Source organism: Stegodyphus dumicola, chromosome 12 (genome assembly GCF_044657685.1).
Source record: "Stegodyphus dumicola isolate Sdum_Otavi_A_Nest chromosome 12, ASM4465768v1".
NCBI lineage: Eukaryota > Metazoa > Arthropoda > Arachnida > Araneae > Eresidae > Stegodyphus > Stegodyphus dumicola.
The window spans coordinates 103,917,611-103,942,112 of record NC_140779.1 but is presented as its reverse complement, the minus strand read 5'-3'; the positions used below and the strand labels follow the sequence as shown (position 1 = coordinate 103,942,112).

General features: G+C 33.6%; 1 protein-coding gene across 4 annotated transcripts in view; it reads right to left on the bottom strand.

Annotated features, from left to right (window-relative positions):
- Positions 1-1,937: 1,937 nt before the first annotated feature.
- The window catches only part of ASPP (Ankyrin-repeat, SH3-domain, and Proline-rich-region containing Protein), an 818,500-nt gene continuing 795,935 nt past the window's right edge, over positions 1,938-24,502 (bottom strand). For all 4 annotated transcript variants that reach the window (XM_085806749.1, XM_085806750.1, XM_035367708.2 and 1 more), the window contains 9 exons: positions 22,149-22,339; positions 20,010-20,627; positions 16,233-16,615; positions 12,420-12,853; positions 10,029-10,330; positions 8,197-8,330; positions 6,985-7,151; positions 5,749-5,948; positions 1,938-3,226 (listed from right to left, as the gene is read on the bottom strand). In XM_085806749.1, the coding sequence (XP_085662875.1) occupies positions 3,191-3,226; positions 5,749-5,948; positions 6,985-7,151; positions 8,197-8,330; positions 10,029-10,330; positions 12,420-12,853; positions 16,233-16,615; positions 20,010-20,627; positions 22,149-22,339 (2,465 nt within the window). In that variant the 3' untranslated portion in view covers positions 1,938-3,190. The remainder of the gene's footprint in view (positions 3,227-5,748; positions 5,949-6,984; positions 7,152-8,196; positions 8,331-10,028; positions 10,331-12,419; positions 12,854-16,232; positions 16,616-20,009; positions 20,628-22,148; positions 22,340-24,502) is intronic.

Below are 24,502 nucleotides of genomic sequence, written 5' to 3'. Positions count from 1 at the left end.
TACCGAATTTATTTCTTTGGTGCTTTTTTCTGTTTGATGTACTACTGGAGACATTTTGCAGAATAATTTGAAATTGTGTAAAAAAATAATTATTTAGAAAAAAAAATGTAGAGAACTTCTAAAGTAGTGTCTGGACACAAAAGATGGAGCTACCAGCTTTCTCTCTCTCGTCCAGTAGGAGAACGAATTCGTCAATGACCTCGACAGATCATCTGTGGCAGCCATCAGTGCAAATAATTTATAAGGTGATCCTTATTATAAATTCTTTGTCACAGGTGAAGCATCGAACCGACCTCACTCTGGTCACGCAGTTACCGACTGGCCTATCTGCAACTAGCATCCTTAGAATTCCAGTGGATTCCCGCCGGTGATTATTCTTTGATTGTGTGTCGCGACTTATATCTGATGTTTATATTTTTATCTTTATAAACAGAGGCTATTCGAAAGTTTTTCTTTTGGATGAATTTGCTTTGCTCTAAAAAAGTCGCCTGTCTGCAAAAATGTTTTAACTGCAACTGTATTTTTAAAAGTATAAATTATCGTGCTCGCACTTAGTTATTAAAAAACGCTGTGGAAGTCGTGGTGTTTCGATATCTAAAGCTATGACAGATAGCATTGTGAATAAGAATGATAAAAAACGTCAAAGTTTGGTTTACAAGTGAAAAATTGTTCCAAATACCTCTCCAAGGAAGAAAAGGAATGTTTCGAATGTTGCAAAGATAAGATCTTGGATGCTAAAGGAAAATCCACCAAGTCAAAAGACAGCTGCAAAATCATTAAAATGCTCAGTGTCAACTGTAAACAATGTTGATCTAAATTTTAAAAAGGCAAAAAAAACATAATGTGCATAATTTTTCTCCATGATATATCACAAACGCCTAATGTGCTGCAGAATCCTTTATGAGAAACATTTATCCGGACAAAAAATGGAGAAATATTGTCACAATAAATGAATCTTGGGTATATTTAAATGACAGCAATAAAAAGAGATCCATTATAATCATCAAAGAGGAGAAAATAATTTTAAAACTTGGTTAAAAGAAGCTAAAGAAAGATTTTTCAAAGGGATTTATGATTGTTGCTGTTTTTTCATATAGCGGTAATTTAAAGAGAGTGCAGATCAATTCTGCATATTATCAAGAACATATTTTATATCCAATTTTCAAATATGAAATACGATATTTTTACCCACTGTGCCATCATCCAGTAGAACAGCAGCAAAGAAAAAGCAAGAAGCTACACGTCAAAATCCACTGTTGTTTTTCAGGAAGAAATAGAACAAGAAATGGGTATTAGAGCTATACTCTTCATCACATTCCTGCTAAAACTCCTGCTGTATCATCCATGGATATTTGTGCTGTTTAATGATCGACCGGCAACTCTCCTTAGACTTTAGAAATCTGTTCAAGAGGAATGCAATAAAATACTTCTTCCGTTACTACAAAAGGCTTACCTTGGAAATTACGGTGTAGAAAATAGTGAAGAATAAGGATTACCCAATAGAACACTTAAAACACAAATACTTAAGATGAAATATCTGTGTAAATAAAAATTGTCTAAAAAATAAGTGAACGGCCTTCTGTATATGCTAAACTAAGATATTTCCTAATCTAATGAAAGTAATAAATGTAAAAATTGGCATATTATCTTTATGCTTTGCATTAAGACACATCTCTGAAGACAGAATAATGAATCTACAATCTACATTAGGATAAAACACGACAAATCTACAGATTTCTGATATTATACAAATTAATCAATTTTCTCTTATTTGTTTGTTTTGTTGAGTTTTCTCTTATTTGGATAACAAAGAATTTTCAATACAAGTTCTACAGCATTATAAATTGAAGATCAATAAATATGTTCTTATTTCACCACCTCTAAAAAATTGTATTAAAATGTAGGAAATTAAAAAAATATTGATAGAAAATAAAACATACTCTTCAAACAATTTTTTATTTAACACTTTTATAGCATGGACGGAATACCTTTATTAAGGTCTTCATAGACATTTTCTGTACATATCAGCCATTTAGATGGATATAAAAATATTTGTTCTAACATATTAGCAATATTTACATATGCAGAATCTTTCACAAAAGCTGTACAAGAATGCAGGTACAGAAAACACTACATGTATAGATTCTCTTACACTGATATGTTACATACATGCACAATGTATGATTCTTCAAAAATAAAATGACCTATATAATTCAGTACATTAAACATTGCTTGGAAAAGGCCCGCAACGCTACATTAAAAATTTTTTTTAATCTCGATACATGTTTACTTTTTCTACAAATAATAACCCTGAATTTACACAGTTGTACTTAAATCAACACTTTACAAATAAAATTTCACTACATAAGAACTAGTAGTTCATTTTGATTTGAAAAAATGTCTCTTTCCCAAGAGGTTGGGATATGTATTGCAATTATTTTACATGATAAACAAAAAATAATTAAAAAAAGCAGCATTTGGAAAATAAAATCAATGTATTTTGCAATGGAAAAATTTGCAAAACACTACACTACTAAAAATGGAGTAAAATCTTTCATGCAAAAAAAAAAAAAAAAAAAAAAAAAATTAAATTTAATCAAGCTAAATAATTTTGCTTCACATTAATATATATTTTCAAATCTATAAACGTCTTAAAACTGATCATATTTCTCTTTTTTTTAATTCACACTTATAAAAAATCTAATTTTTAAAGTTATGTAACAGTTAAAACAACGTGGATTAGGCTGTGAGAAAACTGATAAGAGATATTAGTTTTCATCTATCACCATGTCAAGAGTAAATTTAATCATAATATTTTTGAAATTTTCATAACTTTTGAAAGCTAATAGAAAACCAAAATATCTGAAAAATATATATCTTCAGTAGGTAAACTTGATGATGACAGAATATTTTAATTATATACACTAAATTTATCACCATATTGCACTATTCCACTACATATCAATATTAATGTTACAAACATCTTATTCCTAGGTAGTAACTAGGATAGCGTTTGATAACAAAGATTATCATTTTCACTTCAGCTCTATAAGCCCAGAGTTGAATGAAATATACATATAAAATATAACAGAAAGATCTCCTTTTTGTAATGTAAATGCTGCTTTGGCTGCTATTATGCACCTCAATAGCTTTCATTTCTGAAAGGTGAGAGATGTCAGTATTATATTTGCTATTGGTCTCGTTTCGCTGTTACTCGTGGATGAAGCTGTAAGGGAGAAAAAAAATATTTATAAATACTTTTTATCAAAAATGTATTAGAAAGATATATTTTTTTTCATTGTTATATAAAAAACTAATCTTATTAAAAAATGATTAATTAGAAATTATAAAACGTAAATGGAAGGAAAAATCAATATGAAAACTAATATAACTGAAATGGTTATTTTATTATTCAAAACTAAATTATAACTTGAAAATATTTATGAAATACAATCAACCCCCTATACGCACAGTTTGAAAGGCAAGGAGAAGGGAGAGTGCCAGAAGTTTTGTGCAAGTGAAACGACCACAGTCCATAATATAGTCAAAGTATAGCAGTTCAGATATGCCGAATATCATCTTCCCATACATATGCGTGACGATTATGACGAATGTAACTAATTACAGAGAATGAAAATGTTTATTGCAGAACTTTTTATACAAAGGGTGTTCCAACAAAAAATTTAGATTTTAAATAAAACACACTTTTTATCGAGAAAATACACCAAAATGTTTATGTAATCTTAAAGCAGATATGTGTGAATTATGTATGGAGCAGCACATCTGATAAATGACCTTCTCGAGATGCTGGCACATTGTGTTCTTTTGATGAAATTTCTAATCAAAAGAACACAATGACTTGCCGTAACTGTGAATGGATTTCAGCAATACTGCATCTAATCTTCTCCTTCAAAGCTTGGGACTTGTTGACATAAACGTTTGATTTCAAAAACCCCAGAAAAAGAAGTCCAAAAGGATCAAATTTAATGATCTATGCAGTCAAGTCCCAAGTGAGATATTACATGTCCCAGCAAATATCTCATACAATAATACTATTGTTCAATGCAATGAGTGGTAGGTAAGTGGCACCATTCTGTTGGAAACACACGCTTTTGAGATCCATACCATCATTTTGAACCATAAAAAACTGCGTTATCATGCCCTGATCATACTGTTTGCCAGTATAAGGGTATGCCAAGTATCAGAACTATTTCTGCATTTCCAGCAAAGACTTTTAATGGAAAAATGGTTCAGTGATACCTCCAGTTCAAATTCCACACCAAACAAAAAATGTTAGTACTCTTTCAGATAATATCTAAACACGGTTACTGTTTCATAGTCAAATAATGATACAAAGCTGACAATATGTTATGCACTTTCCAACATGAAATAAATGCTTCAAGCAATTTTCTAAAATTGGAAGAAAAAAAAAAAAAAAAAAAAGAAATTTGCAAATATTAAGTAAGAGTCTGCAAACATACTTTTAAAATTTCTACCACCCTACAGTACTTTATCAAGTAAATGCCATTCAGTAATGATGGAGTATGCAATTTATCATTTTTAATTAGCTACTTAATTTGATGCTACTGAAGTTGCTTGCTAATTTAATCATTTCCTTTTTCCTGCCACTTTACTGCACATTCAAATATGAAAGCAACAGAATTTTGTATGTTATTTTAAGAAGCTATTATTATATAATAAAGCTCAGACATTTGGATTATCATATCATAAATGCTTCCACATTATCTTGCAGCAGCATGGTAGAGATCTGTTAATAAAAATTATGACTATATTTTTAATATAAGAATATATAGTATTTGAAGTTCTGGGAAGCAGCTCTCTCTCTAATCTATTGCAAGTTGCAAAAGTCAGGTGTAATAATAAGCAGCAATATAATGGTCCATCAAAAACATCTAAATTTTTCTTTATGTTTCTTCACTGGTAAAATGCTGCCTTAATGCTTACTGTGAGAAAAGAAGAACATTCAGCTGGATATGCATGCTTTTCTTGGGATAGTGGTTGAAAATCTTGAACTGAAATTAGTGATTTGAAGATGCTTTATATCATAGTAAAACTTGTCAGCAGTTTTGGAAATGCTCTTTTTGATGATTTCAGTATTTAAATTGGTATAAAATGTACTTTATAAACCAAGCAGAACTGGCTATTTCCCTATGGGTTTTACTTTGCAGAATTTGAATTTTATAGAACACAGAAATAATAAACTTAGAAATATTAGATACTACTATTACAAACAAGAAATTTTCGATTTAAAAAATTTACTATTTATAAAAAGTAGTTAAGACATTGAAGGGACAGGGATGAGCTAGAAAAGATAACTAGTCTATCATAAGTGTCTCATGTTAAATAAATGGATAATAAGCATGTTACAATAAATGGATTATTTTAAACAGTGTAGATATTGTACAACATCACTGCTTTGAGGAAGAAAATTGGTGTGAAATTCTCCTTTCCTACATCCATAAAATATAATAAGTGATCTTCTTCATTTATTGGTACTTAGTCTCTCGCTTTAAATGGAAAATTCTAACCAGTTTTATATCTTTGTCTTAACCAAACATTATTTTAATTTCATTCAAATTTGTAGTATACTGAAAAATTGTTTTTTTATTTTATATTTTCAGATAAAAAAGTAATACGGAAAACACCAAGTTTTAATGGTAACAGAATAATTCGTGACTCTCGTATTATTCAGTTAATAAGTATCATTCCAAATATTTTTATACTTACACCAAGTAGATTTCTTGGAACGTAACCTTCTCGATCATTAAGCTTACTCCACCACCACTCTCTCTCCAAATCATCTCCTTTCCTAAGGACAACAAGCTGGTCACCATCTCGAAAAGATAGCTCATCAGAATTCTGGCTGTCATAGTCATAAAGGGCATATACAACTCCACTATTTAATATACCCAGTTTTTCTTGCATACCTAAATGACAAGAAATAAGAACATATAATAGTGAAAAGTACCTATACAGAAAGTTCTTATATATAGAATTATGAAATACATTGTTCGAATTACAGAAACACAGAAATTGTTAGAGAAAGAGAAACACATAAATCCTCTACAGCCCAATACTGTTGGTCAGAAAATTCCAATTTCCATTTTTTTTTCATCCAATATTACATAAAATAAATAACGAATTAGATTTCCTACAGGCGTTTTACATTTCTAAAAATCTTCCAGTTCTAGTTAACTATCCTAATCCCAATTCGTCTTCACCCTAAGCTTTTACGGAAATGATTTATATTTGTTTTAATTTTTAGTACCAAATGGTAGCAGCAGCTTGACTTCCTTCTTCTCACTGTTATCGTCTGAGCACAGGCTTCTCTTCCATCATTTGCACTTCTGCAACTAAAGAAGTATATTCTATGTTTAAACCTTCGGAAATAGTCCTGGAAATTTATGAATATTATGCTGATTCTTGTTGCATTATCATCTCCAATAATCGCTGATCAATGCGCAACTTTAACTCAGATATTAGATATGGATTTTCATAATACAAACAGTTACTACAAAAGATATAATATTTTTTGACTGTTAAAAATCATAAAAATTTTCACTAATAACGAAACTTTAGCAATTATAAAAACGTAAATTCCCATAATAGTCACTTCACCATTCGTGTCAGCCCTGTTCATGTTGTTAAAAGTATGATCATTTTGTAACATTTATTTCTTAAATGCTTAAAAAAAAAAAAAAAAAGATAAAAAAAAAATGAATCTATTAAGCAATAAAATATATTACTATATAAAAGTAAATCTCGATTAATTTTTCTAATATGTAAACTTTACCTAGAAAGTACTAGCTTTAAATAAAATTCAGTTTTTCATGGTACTAAGCCTTTCATGTTGAGCAAATAAAAAAGCAATGTGATGCAGAATCTCTGATAAATGTAAGATTAATATAATTATCTCTTTTCAATGATATAATTCAGTAACATTTAAAATTGTTAAAAACTTACTGTACAAATATTCTGAACATCCATCAAAACCTTCTTCATCTTCTTCACATTTTTCAGCCGCTGTTTCATGATCACTGAGTGTTGTGGCAAATATGCAAGCTCCTCTTTCAACTAAATACTTGACCATGGCTAAATTATTGCAAGATGCAGCACAGTGAAGAGGTGTCCTGATAATTAGAAGAAACTTTCAATGACACATCTATGACCATCTTAATGCACATATTTCTACATAAACTGCACAAAAAATACTCATACAACAAGTGGTTACACATTTATTGGATACTGTCAAATGAACTCTCATATGAAGTCTGTATTTTGAATAGATTACACATTCTTTTGATGCAGAGGAGTTATTTAAATTTAATACATTACTATTAAATTGAACATAAAATTAAATTTAATACACAACTATAGCAATGAAATATATGGTTCGTAATGGATAAAATTCTTATATATATTTCTATAGACTTTACATATTCTTTTACGATATTAACAACATGCTTGCATGGGTTTTCAGCTTAACAATTTACAAATGATTTGAAAAAACAAAGAAAGCTCACTTTAATCTCTCCTATTCACATACCTTATGTAAGCAAATAACTGAAAATCAACAATTTCAATAATTTTATTAAGCTTAAAACAAAATAAAGTTACCTTATCCATTTTTTCATGTGAGAGAAAATGTTATACAAGCAAAAATTAATTAATTAATGAATTAAATAAAAATAAATAAATAGTTTCATATCAGCAAGTACTTAACAATTTATATTTTGAAGAACAGAATTAATAGAATTACTTAATACAATTAACATACTGCTAGAGGCCTAGAATGATAATTAGTGAATTTTTCATTTTTAGATAAATGAATTTTTAAATATTACAAAAGAAGATATAAGAATAAACCCATTCATGAACTATGTCTTGTGATTTTGAATTGTATCTCGTTTCTAAATATGCTTTGTTCTTTTTTACCTATCTAAAAATTATTGTTATGATTTTTAAAAATGGTACATTAAAACACCAAATAATAATAATAATAATAATAGCATCAGCAATAAACATAGCATTTTGTGTCTATATACAGTTTTAAGAGTTGCTTATACTCCTAATGCAAATAAAGATAAATAAATAAATGCAAAAACTTTTGAAATTATAAGAAAGAAAAACAACGCATAAATTATTTACATTCCTGCCCATGAATCAGCAACTTACCAGCCATCGCTATCTTGAGCATTTACATCACAGCCAAATTCAACAAGGAATTTAACTATTTCCAAATGTCCAGCACAGATAGCATTATGAAGAGCAGTAATTCCTTCGTCATTAGCAGCACTCGGATTAGTTACCTGAAATAATTTTAAAAATATATAATTCATATTAAAGAATGGTGAATCGTAAACTGTTTTTAAATCATTAGTTTACTTCAATACTAAAATACTTTTCCAATTAACAAATTAGCATTGATTTATTTACGATCACACAATTTATATTTGAAATCTCGGTCTCGGCTCATTCTTTTCACATATCAGTAATTGTATTTTTTAACACATATGTTACAAACAATGATTTTAGAGCAAGGTTTTTATGATTTTTGAGCAGAAAGTTTTCTGATTGATTTAGCTTCTGTAACGTGAATTCCGTTTTTGTACGCTCAACTATCGAGCTTTTACTGTATTTTGGGTCGTATATATAATAAAATGAAATTATTAGCAAAAGTTTCAAACATGGTTACTTTTCGACAAACTTCAGTGAAAATTAGGCACTTGCCACACCTGTTAACGAGTTTTCCGATCGACTCTTCCACGAACGTTACTGCCCGTGATACGAAATGGGCAGGACTTTTTCTTTTTTCGGAGGGGAAGGGGAAGGCGGGTGAAGGCTCCTCAGTCTGGAATCCTTATTCCTTAATTCAGGGAAGAAATGAAAATCCCTCAGTGATAAGTCGGGGCAATACGCTGGATGGCAATTTGGAGCATTCGACGTTGATCATTCGACGTGTAGCCTCGACTTAAGCCCCAGTGATTTTCTCTCTTCCCTGAATTGAAGAACTATCTACAAGGTTAAAGGGCAATGAGGACATTCAAAACAACGTCCAGGTCCATCTCATATCGCGGCAATTTTCTTCGAAGATGAGTTCAGAAAGCTCGTCCACCGGTATGACAAATGCCTGGACTTTCACGGAGATTTTGTCAAAAAATAAGCAAGTTAACCATGACAAAGTTTTTTATTCCTTTTTTTAAGGTCCATCGGAAGTTGTAACAAAACAAGCACCGCGTAATACTGATAAATCAAATATGAGCGCATAACACAAAATTATATTATGTAACAAACAAAACTAAAATAATAGAAGAAACAAGGTTTTAGGATTACCCTAAAAATACATGAAAGTATTTTCATATGAAAAGGGAATATGAGTTTCTTTAACTTGCACACACATCCACTTCTTCAGCAAATACAGTCTTTTAAGATAATGAAAGCCTTAAAAGATCAAGTTTGCTAGGCAACAGCTTTTTCAAGTATATCTCATTAAAATAGTAGATTCTCTGTAGAATGTAAACCTCATTTCCCTATCTAATTTATTTTCTCAGTGTTTGCGGATTTAAGAAATTTATCAAGTGTTCATTTCTTATCTGTGATTTTAAGTGTATTGATCAGTTAGAAATTACATTATTGGTAACTTTTTTTAAATAAAAAATCAACAATTTTATGCTTTTTCATAAAATTTAAACTATGCTTAAGGAATTAATCACTGAAAATATATTTATAGTTTATCTCTCCCCCTCAAAAAATGTATTCATAAAAATTGTCAAAAGTATTTGCTATGGATTATCGCCTCCTCAAAAAGAAACGCTTTTCAAAATGCCCTTTTCCCTAATTAATTCAAATAAACAGGCTTACACTGCAGTTAAGACATACAGAGAATCTAAAGAAAATAAAATTTCACTAAAGTTCATAAACGGAATACTTATGACTTTATTAAATACGAGCACAATTTTGAACACCAAATATTGGTAACTTTCAAAATTATATAAAATAACTCTAACCTCTTTTGCTGTTTTCTTAACAAGCTCTAATTCTCCTTCCAAAGCAGCATCTAACAGCAGAGCTAGAGGATCAAAACTAACTCTTCGAGGATTTTTTGCAGCACCTTTAGTTTTAAGATTGCCTTTTTTGACCCTTCGCAAAGCTGCTCCAACAGGTGGCCTATCTGAAAACTGTTCAATATCAGAAGCACTCCTGTCAGTGGAATCTGGCGACAGAGATGATGAATGGAGAGAATTGCTCACAGATGGTGGAGTATGGTCAGATGGCAGATCTGGAGATGGAGGTTTTGTTTCTTGGTCTTCTGCGGAAGAAATAAAATTATTAATACATAAAATTAGCAAAGCAACAATCTTGTGATTTTAGTCAAGCCTCTATCGATTTCGAGGGCAAACAGGTACATGTCCCTCTTCATAACGAACAGAGATATCTGCAACGAAGGGAAAGGCATGGTTGTATTTATACCCAAAAGGAGTAAAGCGAACTAGAAGGTAGCGCCATCTGTCGTCAGAAATAGTAACGAAAATTGAAAAACTAAGTTAATAGAATTTTAAAAGCGTTAGGAATGACTGGATTGGAATTAAAAAAATTAATTAAACAAGATAAATCTTTGGGAATGTAAAAAGCTTCAAGGACATTTAATTCACCAATGGAAGAAGCTTTTCGGGAATTTTTACAGACTTAAAAGTCAAAATCGTGATTAAATTTCGAAATATTATTAACTATCGAAAACTTGCTAATTTCGCCTTTTCAGACATAAGATTTGTATTCCATGATACGCAACTTTAATGTTCTTTTAGTTCGGCAGATATATCTCAAACTACACTGACAAGATATGTTATAAATGCCCCAAGAACGAAAGTGAGAAATGGAATCTTTAATAATCGAACTATGGAGTTTATTGGAAGACGAGAAAATGACTTGAAAAATGAACTTCTGGAGAATCCGTGCAATTTTGCAACTTTAGCATATTAATAATGCAAATTAACTTAAATGAATTAATTACTTAAATTATTTAAAAGAATAATTAGAATTATATGGCAAAATGTGGGCCTGCTAGGGAAAACACTGAAAAGACTTGCTTACTGTTAATGAACAGGACAAGAAGAAATGGGCATGTCCTCAGAATTTCAGCAATGGCTGTATAGGTTTAATTCTACTACATTAATTACATAACTCTACCTCAGTTTTTATGGAGAACATCTCGGGGGACAGATCTAGGGCATGCCACCGTACACATAATATCTTGAGAGGACTTTCAGCTAACCTGCATTTTAAATGTCGCATGCCGCCACAGATAGGTAGACGTTGAACCGAGGCTAGCACCCGTACATTCCCAAAGGTATATGTTATATATCATCCGGCCTTGTGAGCCGTTAAGCTTTCACCACTATTTTGGGACACAACACACCGAGGCACGGTCAGAGATTCTCCCAACCTCTTTCCGTACCATCAACTTCTCGAGAGGAGTTTCAGCTCACCGTGCATTTTGAATATGGTCTTGCTGCACAGGCACTATATGCTTCCAAGCCATGCCTTCTCTGGGATTTGAACTCGGGCCCTACCACAGAGCAGTCAGCGTCACCAACCACCGAAGTACTAAGCCACTGATTTGCAACCTTGAGAGAACTTTTGGCTCGCCGTACGCTTTGAGTGCCCCTTTGACGCACATATATCATATAAATTAAAAATCCCAACAAATATATATATATATGCATATTACAAACATTGATACCTTAAGTGGGATTCGCTGGCCTTCATCGCTAAGGCACTCAGCGTCACTAACCATTATCCTGGCTGGGCGGCATGCTGGACAGACACTCTAACAACATTAAGTATTACAAATATTCATGCTTTCTTCGAGATTCGAACTCGGGTCCTTAATAAGGAATTCAGCACGGTCAACCACTATAGTTGCTAACAAACAAGAAAGAATAGGAAGAAGTAGGAGGAACCAGGACTAGATTAACCATTGAGCAAAATAAGTACGTGCTTAAGGCATCAAGGAAAAGAGGTTCCACAAAAATACTCTTCGCCAATCTTATTAAACAAGAGAGAAGGACTGGAAGAAAAAAATTGGCGTAAATGATACAGGGGGCACAAAAATCTCTGAAGTGCTTACAGCCTCTAAAAGTCATAATCTGGACCAGGGCGGAATACTAGAATTTCACCATTGTCGCACAGGTATAGACCACCCACCGTACTGACACTATAGCACTACAAATATCATTAACAGTATATAACTAGTGGTAGATACTTTTTTAAATAAAATTATGTTAATTAATGCTGCTATTAGTGTCAGCAACAGACTTTTTGTGGCACAGCTTAGCTTTCATTAAAAGCTTTTAAATATTTTTAACTTTTTAATTTCTAATCATCAGAACAAGACTTACTGGTTTTTTCTATTCCGCAGTTCGAAGATGAACTTTTTGGTGAATGTGTCTCACTTTCTGAACTCTGAGTCTCCAGATTATTCAAGAGCTGTGAATCCTCCTGAGAGAATGGACGACGCTTAGCATGAGCAGAAATATCACTCGAACTTAAATCCGATGGAGGAGTTTGATTTTCTGGAAAGTAAAACGCTGGAGGCATACCAATACGTCGATTGAGTGATATATGAACATTATTGCTCTCAACTCCATGTGTAGAGATATTACCATTCACTGGAAGACGATTTTGAGGTGAACTCCGGGCATTACTTTCTGAATTTTGACTCCTGCCAGGATCGGAGGCTGAGTCAACAGATTTTATTAGTTGATGCTGACCATATACAGAAGGAGCTAAACGCTGATGAATACTTGATGATGAAGGAACTTGTGTTGGCAGCCTAAAAAATTCATACAGTTTTAAGAATTAGTAAAGATGTTTATATGATAGCTAAGATACATTCACAACCATAAAATATTAATAACATGATACATAAGACAATGTCTCAAATTCAAATTGCCCGCAGCCTTATGCACGAACTTGAAACGAACTAGAATTTTTTAAAACAAAATTAAAATTTTTTTAATAAATAAAATAATAAATATTTTAAATATATTTCTAATTTCGCTTACAAAGTATTTTTCAAACTATTATTAAATAATAATAAAATAATATCGCTAAGGGAAAAAATTCAAACTTATATTTTTATCTTACTTGAAATCTGAAGTTTGGCACTCAGAAGACATTTTTGTTTAGTTACTCTTTGTATTAAAAATATATAGACAGCTAAATACAAAATTTTCAGATTAGCGTTTATTTTAAATAATTCTAACATGTTAAATTAACACGTTACTTTAATTTAAACTGAAATCAATTAAGAATGTTAATTTACCACAGCAATTTTTTCAAGTGGGAAAAACGAGAGACTAAATAACGACAACTTAAGTCTCTTTCTCTAATTTATTAAAATATCTTTCCACGCATAAAAAAATACATATGTTTTCATGCAAATTTCGTTTATATCTTATTACAACTTCTTGACAGTTGATGGCGTTTCGATTTAGAGAAAGTTTGTAGTTTGTTGGAGATAAATTGCTAGAAATTATCTTCATCACGGAATGAAGATGCATCAGTCAATTGGGTACTTTCTCTATTAATTTTCGACTGTAAAAAATGCCTGTTCACATATAAATGCATTTCCGAACAAAGCGATTGTTCTTACTTATTTTTTCACGAGTAAAAAGTTAATCAAAATCTGCATCTTCAAATTTTAAATAAGTTGTATATCACAATCAAAATTAGCTCTATTTTCATAGATTTCCTGATGCGTTATTCACATTAGTTTTAAATGGTTGTAAGATTTATCCTAAGTTTTTAACAGATAATTTTTAGTTAAAGCCACTTCCTATCTTTCTTAATTTCAGCTTGCAATTTTATGCCAGAACGTGTTTTCAGAATCGTTGTTAAATGCAAATGAAGGAAGAGCAAGTATTTAAAGTGGAAATTCTACTGAGTTCGTTAGAGAGCCAGAGATTCTGACCAGCGCGCCTTCGCCTTTGAGGCTACACTCTCGCTAATCGCTAAGCTATTTCTACGCTCGGCCGTAATTCAGGCCCTTGATAGCTTCGCCGTTTAGTTAGTGTTAAAGGGCCAACTCCTGTAGAATTTTGATAGTTTCGGCTATATCTCTTTAATTACGTTTTATTTCTTAGTATTCTTGAGTTCAAGCCCAAGTAGAGGCTTTGCTATACGCCCTGAGAGAGGACCGTATGTTGACTTTATTTTGAGCAATAAAGGGTAATTAACCCTTCTTGAGTATCTGTTCTTTGCCTGCTGAACTAAAGCGATTATTCGCTTACCAGTTCTCAAGAACCCACACATTTAGCTGTAAATTCTAGGTTGAAACATTAAATGGTAATGAAAATAATGTACGCTCGGAGTTAAGTAATTAAAATCTTGAAATCTCACTGTATTTGCAACTAATTCATGATTGAAATGTCTTCGCAGGCCGCATATAGCCCACGGGCTACCAGTTTGAGACCAGTGACATAAGCAATGGTAACAATTAAGGAAAATAGGAATAGAAATTATGCAGTACTATAAACCAATATAAGCATTCCAAAAACAATGAAATTTTTTATTAAAAGGGACACAGACTTTACGCAAATTCAAGTTTTTCAAAATAACATACTGACAAAGATTATTTTCCCTCTCTGGTTTGTATGAAATGAGCTACTGCATGAAGACTTTAAAAAATAGACTATATAAAGGATTACATTCATAACATCAACAAAAGCTTCAATGATAAAGTCATTAATAATAATAACGTCAATCATTTTGAATATGAAATCATAGATACAGTATTTCCTCGAGCAATTTTCTTCTCTTTTTACTAATTTTATCGACCCAAAATCGAGAGGGAAATATTATAAATAAATAATTTTTGAAGAACGCGGTTAAAGCATTTAAAAGAAATTTACATTCCAATAAGGATATCTAGAAGTATTAACGTTACAGTATCAAATAAGGTTTTTTTTTCATTTCTATTTCTCTGAAATTTGATTCCCGCACGTTCCTATTATTGTCTCGGCTATTCCTTAGGCCTTAAATCATTCATAAGTAATTAACGAAGGTTAATGTGAAGATGACTAGGGGAAATCATAGACTGAATGTCAGTTCGTATTTGCATCGCTGTGATAGGTCGGTTATTTAGGCTATTTTAGGCTGCCAATAAGTTCAATAGTTAGCAAGGAAATGTTCGGCGTAGCCTTGGCAGGTACTCTGCGAGAGTTTGCCTTTGTAAGTAACACGAAAACAATCACTACGTGGACGAACCCATTTTTTTTAAAAATTCACTGAACGCAATGAGAAATGGGGAAATTATGCAAATAGTTTTAAAATTTTTAGAGCCTGGCGCTAAAAAGGTAAGGAGAATATACGTGAAAGGAGATAACAAAGAAGGAAATACGACATTGATATCGCATTCAGATCTTACTCTACCCAACTCCTAGGTAACCAGTTACTATGTACATAATTTATCAGGTATTTTCCCTCTCCTTTACGCATGCCTTCGTAGTGTAATTGGAAGCACACTCGACGCGTATTCCAGAGGTCCGTGGTTCGAATCTCGGCGAAGGAACTGCATATTTTCACGCCTCCTGCTTCTATAAAAAATATGATTTTACAAGTGGCGCCCGAGCTAAAAGGCGGATAATTAGTCACCACCAGGATTTGGCGACTGGTTCCTCTAATCCCCAGTCGCCCTTTAAAAGGTGTATAAGATATTTTCTACCTCCTCCACCCTTCCGCATGACTTCGTAGTGTAATTAGAAGCATATCCATAACGTATTCGAGAGATCCAGGGTTCGGGTCCCCGCGAAAGAATTGTATATTTTTCATGTCTCCTGCTTTAATCTTATTAAACGATTTTTAACAAGTAATTATTCACTGTACTTGCATTTGTACTCTTGTTCACTCTTTTTATTACAAGTTTGTTCACCGAGGAAAAGGCTTCAGAATCTCTTTTGTATCTCCTCACTGGAAAATAGTGTTCTACACTCTATAGAATGCGTAGGTATTATATACAATGCCTAGGGAAAGTATAAGTCTCATACTTCTTATTTGTCTAAAAGCGCCAGACATTCTATATAGAACGTCGGCGTGTCATACATTGTTGGTAACACATACAACACCAAGATAACAAACAACACGAACATAAATATATTTCTTACATCAAGATAAACACAACATTAATTCCAAATAACATAATTAAAACATACCGCTGGTTCTCAGAGCCGCGAATGTCGCCTTTTAAAACTGATATTGCATGATCAACAGTATCTGGTTTTAGAGGACTGTTTAATGCCCCATGAATTTGTCGGGGCGGAGGTACAGGTTTACCAGGAGTCAAAGGCTTAGGCGGAACCACGGGTTTCAGCATTGCCAACGAGCTTTCGTTTGTCCTTCCGCGAGCATGACTGTAACTGGGAGCAGGATGTTGCCTTGCTGGTGTCTGGGGTACAGTTCGAGGCACACTGGATTGACCAGAAGTCATGACTGTAGGTGGCAGCACAACTTGATGGTTCGAAACACTTACAGGTGTTTTAGAACGCACAGTACTGGGAGGTCCGATTGAGTTAGGTTTTGGTTGAGACGTTACAACCTGAAAGAGAAAATAACATGTTAAGCAGGGCTTCATTTCGAACATTAGAAGTGCCGGAACCTTATGGAAGGCCGCCATCGAAGAAGAACAAATATATATATATATATATCATAATGTCTCGTGTACTTTACTATCATAAACTGAGCTAAACGTTAGACGATTGTTTAAAGAATTATCCCTACGGTACCACAAAGTCAGGGAAGGATGTAAAAAGCTAATACATTTGACTTAACTGGAAAAAGTAATAGCTAACTTAAAATTAAATGAAGTTAGATTTAGCCTAAGGGCTCTACAAATTACTCATCGAGCAAGTAGGCTCTGACTCGCAAAAGTCGAGGGAAACAAACTTAATGACAAGAACGGTTCAAAGCCACAGAAGTCTAATCGCTAGGAAATCAAAGATAGCATCGTGGCCTCCAGACAGGCAGAACACGCACGAAATTCACCTTTCAAAACCTTCCTTTTGATACTAACTTCTTCCTACTTCATACACGCGCGGTAGATGACTTACATTCTGGAAAGAACGTGTGAGTTGAAAGCAAGAGCAACAGAAAAGCTACTTCAACATAAAATAAAAATAAATAAAGCCCCTGCCCATCTAACAATATAATTAATAATTAAAGTTCAATAAAATGTAAACAGACAAATAAGAATTTAATGAATTATTAAATTGATGACAAATAGTAAATAACAAAATAAAATATCGGACCTCCTCATATTAGGGCTGGAATTATAGTTTTTCTCAAAAATTAAAAAATAACTCAAATGGAAAATAAAACGGTTCAAGAGTAACTAATCAGAATAAAGAGAATGAATGCTACGAACAGTAGAAGAACACAAAAGGAAATTTTAATGGAGATGTGTACGTATGAAAACAAACAAGGAAAAAAAAATCACACTTTATGATCATGATATCCCAGCCGATAAAATTATAACTCTGAAGCAGATGAGATGACAAGGAAATAAATTTCCCCCGAATCTGAGGTTTCATCTACAAACTGAGAACAAACGTAATGTTCTGTGTTAATGACAATTTTCGTCCTCCATATTTGATTACATCACTCAAAGTCTGCAGGATTTGTTTTCCAAGGCAAGTCACTAGCGTTAGACGTATATGACCTTTAGCCGTCACTACTAAAGCTTTCGAGGTACCGCTCTCATAAATTCATCGCATTTCCTGAAGAATAAGCCTTTGACGTGTGTTTTGGGGGCTTTTCTTTCCTTAGAGTCTCAAACCTCTGTAACACGTTTTGTTGCTGCCAGGAAAAGAAAGGCATGCATTCAGAAATTAGAATCGATTTTTAAAAACTGACTTATTAAAATATAATTTTCGAAATTAAAATAATTTTATGCTAAAATTATGATTCACTTATATAAAAAAGATGCAAGCGCCCTCCACTTTTTCTAATATGCGCTTAAGCTAGAATTACGTTTATTCCCAAAATTTGAATGTACTGCAGTGGATTCCGGTGGCCTCCACTGCAATTTAAGCACTGAAAGTTGATTACAGTAAACGTCACCTAACATTATCATTCGGATATTGTTATCGATTTGCTGAAGTCCCGACCGTTTGTATACGAAAACATGGAAAGTTATTGTGATCAACAATTCGGTCACTATGATCATACTATTTAAAATAATTTTTTTATAGTAAATTCGCCAAATATGGTCAAACAGATTGAAAAAATCACCAAGAGACAGAGAAATATCGTCACACAAAAACAACCTTAGTTTGACGTAGATTGAATAACTCTGTCGATTTTGAGGGCAACCAGACTCGAGTTTTTCTTCTTCAGGAGAGAGAGAGAAAAAAAAAAAAAAAAAAAAAAAAAAAAAAAAAAAAGAGTCTGTAGAATTCCCCCCCCAATAAAAAATAAATCCCATGATTGTCATAAAATAATATAATAATAACCATGAAAAAACCATTCTGTAGAAATCCCCCCAAAACATCTACGACAAATTAACCCTTTGCGGCCCAGTGTGTCCGGTCTGGAGACACCTAAAAATTTCCTTCTGTACGCACAGAAAAATAGAATGAAAAAGGATTTATAGATTACTATAGGTTACTCTGAACCTTCTTTATTTATAGTAGATGGCAGCTCAACACAAACCAGTCCATATATTTTAACCATGCTTAGTTTTTTAAGACCCTCCTTTTTCAAAGAAATCTTCCAGATATATTTTAGGGTATAAAAGGAAGTGTTTGAAAAGAAATTTCTATGTTATTTTTTTGGCTGTATGTTAATCTCCTTATTCTATATTAGTTTTAAAATTTTAACCTTGAAATCTTGCTTAAATCAAACGGCGAACCCTAGGTGTGCCCAGACCGAGCTCACCGATCATCTAGGACAACTGAGAGTCCGTATTCTTTGTTTCTCCGCATCTCATTGGTCAGTTCATTGACAACAATGCTCGTTTCAGCACTCTTTTCGAAGCTCTATTCAATCAGTGTGCCCACTTTGGGCACACGCACAAAATTAAAACGATAAGTGCTATCTTCACAAAATTTAACTTGTGTACTCCTCTAGGCTTAAATAGACTGCATACTTTTTTTTAAAATCAAAACTCCAACTTTAAAAAGGTAGAGTGCCGGAAAGGTTTAAAGTTGCTTTTTGGCTTAATTTAAACTTTTACATTGGTATGCTTTCTGAATATTAAGATTTAAAGGTACAGCATCGGTCAAATAATTTCCAGAAATGTTACGAACAGTTTAGACTTTTACATCAAAGACATTATGAACTGTACATAAACAAACTTTGGCTTTTTCCTAATTAATATGCTATCAAAGTACCTATTTATATGTTTCTAAACTAAACTCAGTGGCGCAACAACCCTAGTGTGCCAAGGCCTGCAGTGCCCCGAAATCTGCTTTCTTGACCGTGGGCCCCGGGGTGCGTGAGCACTTGAACAAGTGGTCAGCTTGTGGCAGGACCTTGTAGCCTCCAATTTATCATCCAGGGGTGCTCTAGATCATGGTGGATGTGGTGCTAACCATGGTAGACGGACAGTGCCCACGTTCCCCGTCACTTGTAGCAGGACCCCCAGTGTTTAGTCCCCAAGCGAACTTGGTACTCATTTTATCGACCCACTTAAGGGATAAATGGCTGAATCAGCCTTGCCCAGCACGGGGATCGAGCCCCGGACCTGTTGTGCTGCTGTGCGATGAGCAAGCCACTGCGCCACCGGCACTCTGTATGTTTCTAGTAATATTTATATTGAATTAGTTAAATTCCGTTGCTGTTTTGAAGTATATTTCTTCTCATAATTTAATGTTATCAATCGGTTAACGGTAATAAAATAGCGATGCACAAACGCGATCACATTAATCAACGCTAACTGTATTTAAACAATTTATTTATTCAAATAACTGCACCAACAAAATATTTATACTTACACTATTAACAGAAGAAATTCCATTAGATGTTGTAGTTACTGATCTCGGCTGAGATGTTCTGCTTGCAGTTGTTGAATTTTGCGAATTTGAACCAAACGGCCGAGGAGAGAGTGCACCTAAACCACGTGGTGGAGGAGGTTTAATAGGAGGCGAATGAACACTAGGAGGTTCCGGATATGGTGGTGGACCGCCATTTTGAAGCAAATGCTTCTCCTCCCCTCGTTCATTCCCATTCATCAGAGGAGGCTTTGGACCTCCTTCTTGATTTCCTCCGACCGGGAACTTAGTGTTATAAGGAAGAGTCTGATACTTAGGATCTTTTTTATTTGGTGTAAATTCTGAATCACTTGGTACTTTCAAATCATCTCTTACGATTTCAACGTCTTGCGCAGTTCGTTTCAGAGGTTCGACAGTGGCAATATTGGTGCGTGGCCTACTTCGGTTGGCAGCATGCAACTGACTGCTTAACTGCTGATTTAGTAAACGTTTTCGCTGCAGTCTTTGTTGAAGATCCGCAATGCGTTGGTCCATCTGTGATATTTCAGACTGTCGCCTGGCTAACGTTTCCCTTTGCTGGGCAATGCGTGCATTCTGCTGCTCATTTAGCTTGGATCGATACTGAAATAAGAGAATTAATAATTAAAATTCCTTAAACTTTTTATTGTTATTGCACATATTTAAATTAAAACTATAAAGAATTATATGCATTACATTATTCAGATAGATGCAAAATTAAAAACAGCGTAATGGTACCTCGGTATACATTCGCTTTGAAATACGTTCAACTCGGTATACATCCTATTTGGACGGTGAAAATGTTGTGTGGGGGCGGACATTTGTTCAGAATATGGCTCTCGAGTTCGATGAGTCACGAAAGCGGGCACTAAACTTGCTTACCTCTTCCGAGATTATGCTATGACTGCCCATGAGTGTTAGTACACTTGTTGCTACTGTGCAGTAAATAACCCGCATTATAACTCTGAATTTTCATGCGATTTTGCATCTTATACAGCAAATTTTTTGTAAATTCATGAACGGTAAATTTCAGGAAAGTTAATGACAACAGTCATGCAACGAAGAAATTTGTTAGGATCACCATGAAGGTGGAAAATGAGATAGTTGAAAAGTATGAAAATAGCATGCGCATCCAGGACTTGGCTACTACATACCGTGTGTCGAATATGGTGTCCGCAATTGTGCGTTGGTGAGGAGGGGTGTCGACATTAAATTGTTTAATGTTGCGAAGAGGGCGAAATCGATTTCCAAATAAAGATCAGAAACATAGAGCATGCCGAAAAGCTGCTTTTGAAATGAATAGGAGAAAAACATTTATTTGTAATATCATGTACATTTTTTAATTTATGTACAGTACATATTTCATACATTGCGTTTGTTTCACTATTTAACAGTGTTATAAAGATAACAATAAGAATTTTTTATAAGAAAGGATTAATTATTGGAAAAGTTCGCTTGGTACCACCGCATTTTAGTTAGTATATTTCATGGAATAATAATGGAGTTAAATGGTACTAATATAAGGGTGGGGGGAAAGTTCACGTACGTTAAACATAACGAGTTTGGACATAAAGAATTACTACAAGTTTTTTAGAAGCGCTAAGGCAACAAGAATGACAGCAATACTCGTAAATTTGCAAGACTAGTTTCGAAGATTTAAATGCTAACATAATTCTTTAGCCACAGAAGTGCAAATGACGAAAGAGAAACCGTCTGTATTTATGCGATAAAGATGACAGAAAAGTACTCTACTAGCGCCATCTATTGATTAAAATGAAAACAACTATTAAATAATTTCCTAAAAAGCTGAGGGTAAAGACGGATTGGATTTCCGTTTTTAAGGAAATCATTTCATTACTGATTTCGTTTTTCATCAACAGATGGCGGTAGTAACTTGACTGCCTTCCTGTCATCGTTACCGCCTACGCACAGGCTTTTCTTTTGTCATAACTGAAGAAGAAAGTTCTATATTTAAATCTCCGAAACTAGCCCTGAAGATTTATGCTAATTACACTGATTCTTGTTACCTTAGCATCTCCCAAAAATCTTTATTCGGGTTATTACTTTAACTCAGATACTACAGATTTACAGACAGCGTACTAAAAAAGAAAACTAATAACTAACTAGAAGTTCCCTTTTCAGTTTCTGGAACTCCAATGCAGCCGGAGACGGGGTTGTCCCATGCTTCAATCCCGACACATCACCTCGCCGCACCTCTTCAAGCTGTCGAGTAAGCTCTTCAACTTTAGCTACTGCCATCGAAAGCTCCTTTTCCTTTTCATTAAACAAAGCTCGTATGGACTCTAATTCGGTACCTGAAAATTAAAATTATAGTCACGAAAACATTCTGACAAGCCAGTCTAAGATAAAATGAAGTTTAAATAAATGAATTAAACATTTTTTTAAATAGTCCCTGAAGTGTTATTTGAAGAAAGTTATTGAGGAAGGCTGATATTCTAAACTACGTGTTTAAATACAGGTAAACTACGTGTTTAAATACAGGTTTCATAGCATTCATAATATGGTTTCGTTCATGTATGATAAGAAAACAGTGAAAAACCTTCGTAATTCATGATTCAAAGCACGAAAACATGGTTTCATTCCAGCACGCTTATGAACAGGCGTAAACCTTTTAATAAATCACTGTACGCATATACATATTTTGATAACACAATTTTGATTCTAAACTTTTTTGAAATTGAGTCGCGCCCACCGTTTTACACAGTTTACATCTTGCGTTCCAAGTTTAAGTTGGTAGATTGCATAAATTACGTAATTTTGGAAGAAAATTCTTACGAAAATTTTTGGGCATGTGTTAATAATTTGCTTTGTTATTTTTGGGGGTAATTTCTGCTAAATAGTGTTTCAGTCCGAAACTATACCTGAAGGTAAAAAACAAATTTTAAAAGAAAATATCTGCTTATAATACACAATATGATAAAGAATTCTTTTTTCAGAGAACTTGCAGATTAGCTGCTTTGATATATAAATATACATCTCATAATTTTACATTAAGAGCTATTTTCCAAATATTGTCGAAAAAATATTTAAGAGGTTAAAATGAAGTTACACATCTAGGTGTCTCAATACGACGCACTACTTCAAATCGAACACAACTGAACTTGCGAATTATTACCAATGAATTAATTGTAGTATGCAAGCGAGAAGCGACGGAAAAGTTCGGAAAAATAAAAATTTCAGTTTCTTTTATATTTTCACATTTAATGCAAAACATTCATACAGACACACGAAATGCTCACAGATTGGTTTAAATGAATGCGGAAACACGTCTGTTAATTTAAATAAACTTAAGTACAAATGTTGTCAACAGATGGCAGCACTAATGTCAGCAAAGAGGAAACTATAAAACATGGGATTTCTACCATCAACAAACAAAACAAAACCTCTGAGAAGATGATAAAATTTTTATGCATATTTATTCCAAATTAACGTCTTTATGGACATTAATTTCCCACGCTTCAGTATCTCTTAAAATGCCTTTTGAAAGGAAGCCATCTTCAAAATTTTCTTACTAAAATTACTCTACTCATATTTAAATAAAAACTGAAAAGGCACAGGCATTGAATAACAAATTTATATTTACAGCCGATTCGTAACTAAACTGAAATCAATAATGAAACATTCAGCCCTTTCATAGCATTTTTTGAAATTATACATTTTCAAGTATTTCACTCGTAAGAAATAAATTTTGGAATATTTTCAAAATGATTTCAATTACGTATATGCCAACAAAACTTACTTAGTACCCTGGTTATCATAAATTAAGGAAAAATCACAAAAATAGCGATAACTCCCTCAAAAATAAGCCAAACCGTTGCCAAGTATGAGTAGCTGAATAAAATTGCGATATGCAAATTAGTGGCGCTGCTTTCGGAATACGTCATCTGGGAGGAGCATAAAAGTCCATGTTTGAGCACATATTTGACTGTGACAGTGACATCAGAAATCTGAGATAGCCAATTCGTAACAATGACCTCTAAGCATCACTTGCCTGCAGAACTGCGATGGAGAGCCATTGGAAGACTAGAGGCAGGACAAAGTCAAACAGAAGTGGCCAGATGGCTAAATGGGAGTCCTTCTGTGGTTCATAGACTTTGGAGGCAATTTCAAACCACAGATTCGGTATCTAAGGAGGTTCAGCCAAGGACGGCCAACTGCTACGACGAGCGCCGATGACCGATATTTGAAATTATGTGCACGCAGGAATAGAACCGCTACTCCGATTCTTCTTAAGAGATTCTTTCAGTGATCACGACAACATGTCCACTGGACGCCTGATCAGTGGAGGGCGGTTCTCTTTACGGATGAGTCCAGGTTTCGTCTAGAAAGCGATAGTACGCGTTATTTGATATGGAGAGAACCTAGAACCCGTTATCATCCCTCAAACATCCGTGAAAGAGATGCATACGGAAGCGGCAGTGTCTGTGTTTGGGGTGGTATCTTTTTGAGTGGACGCA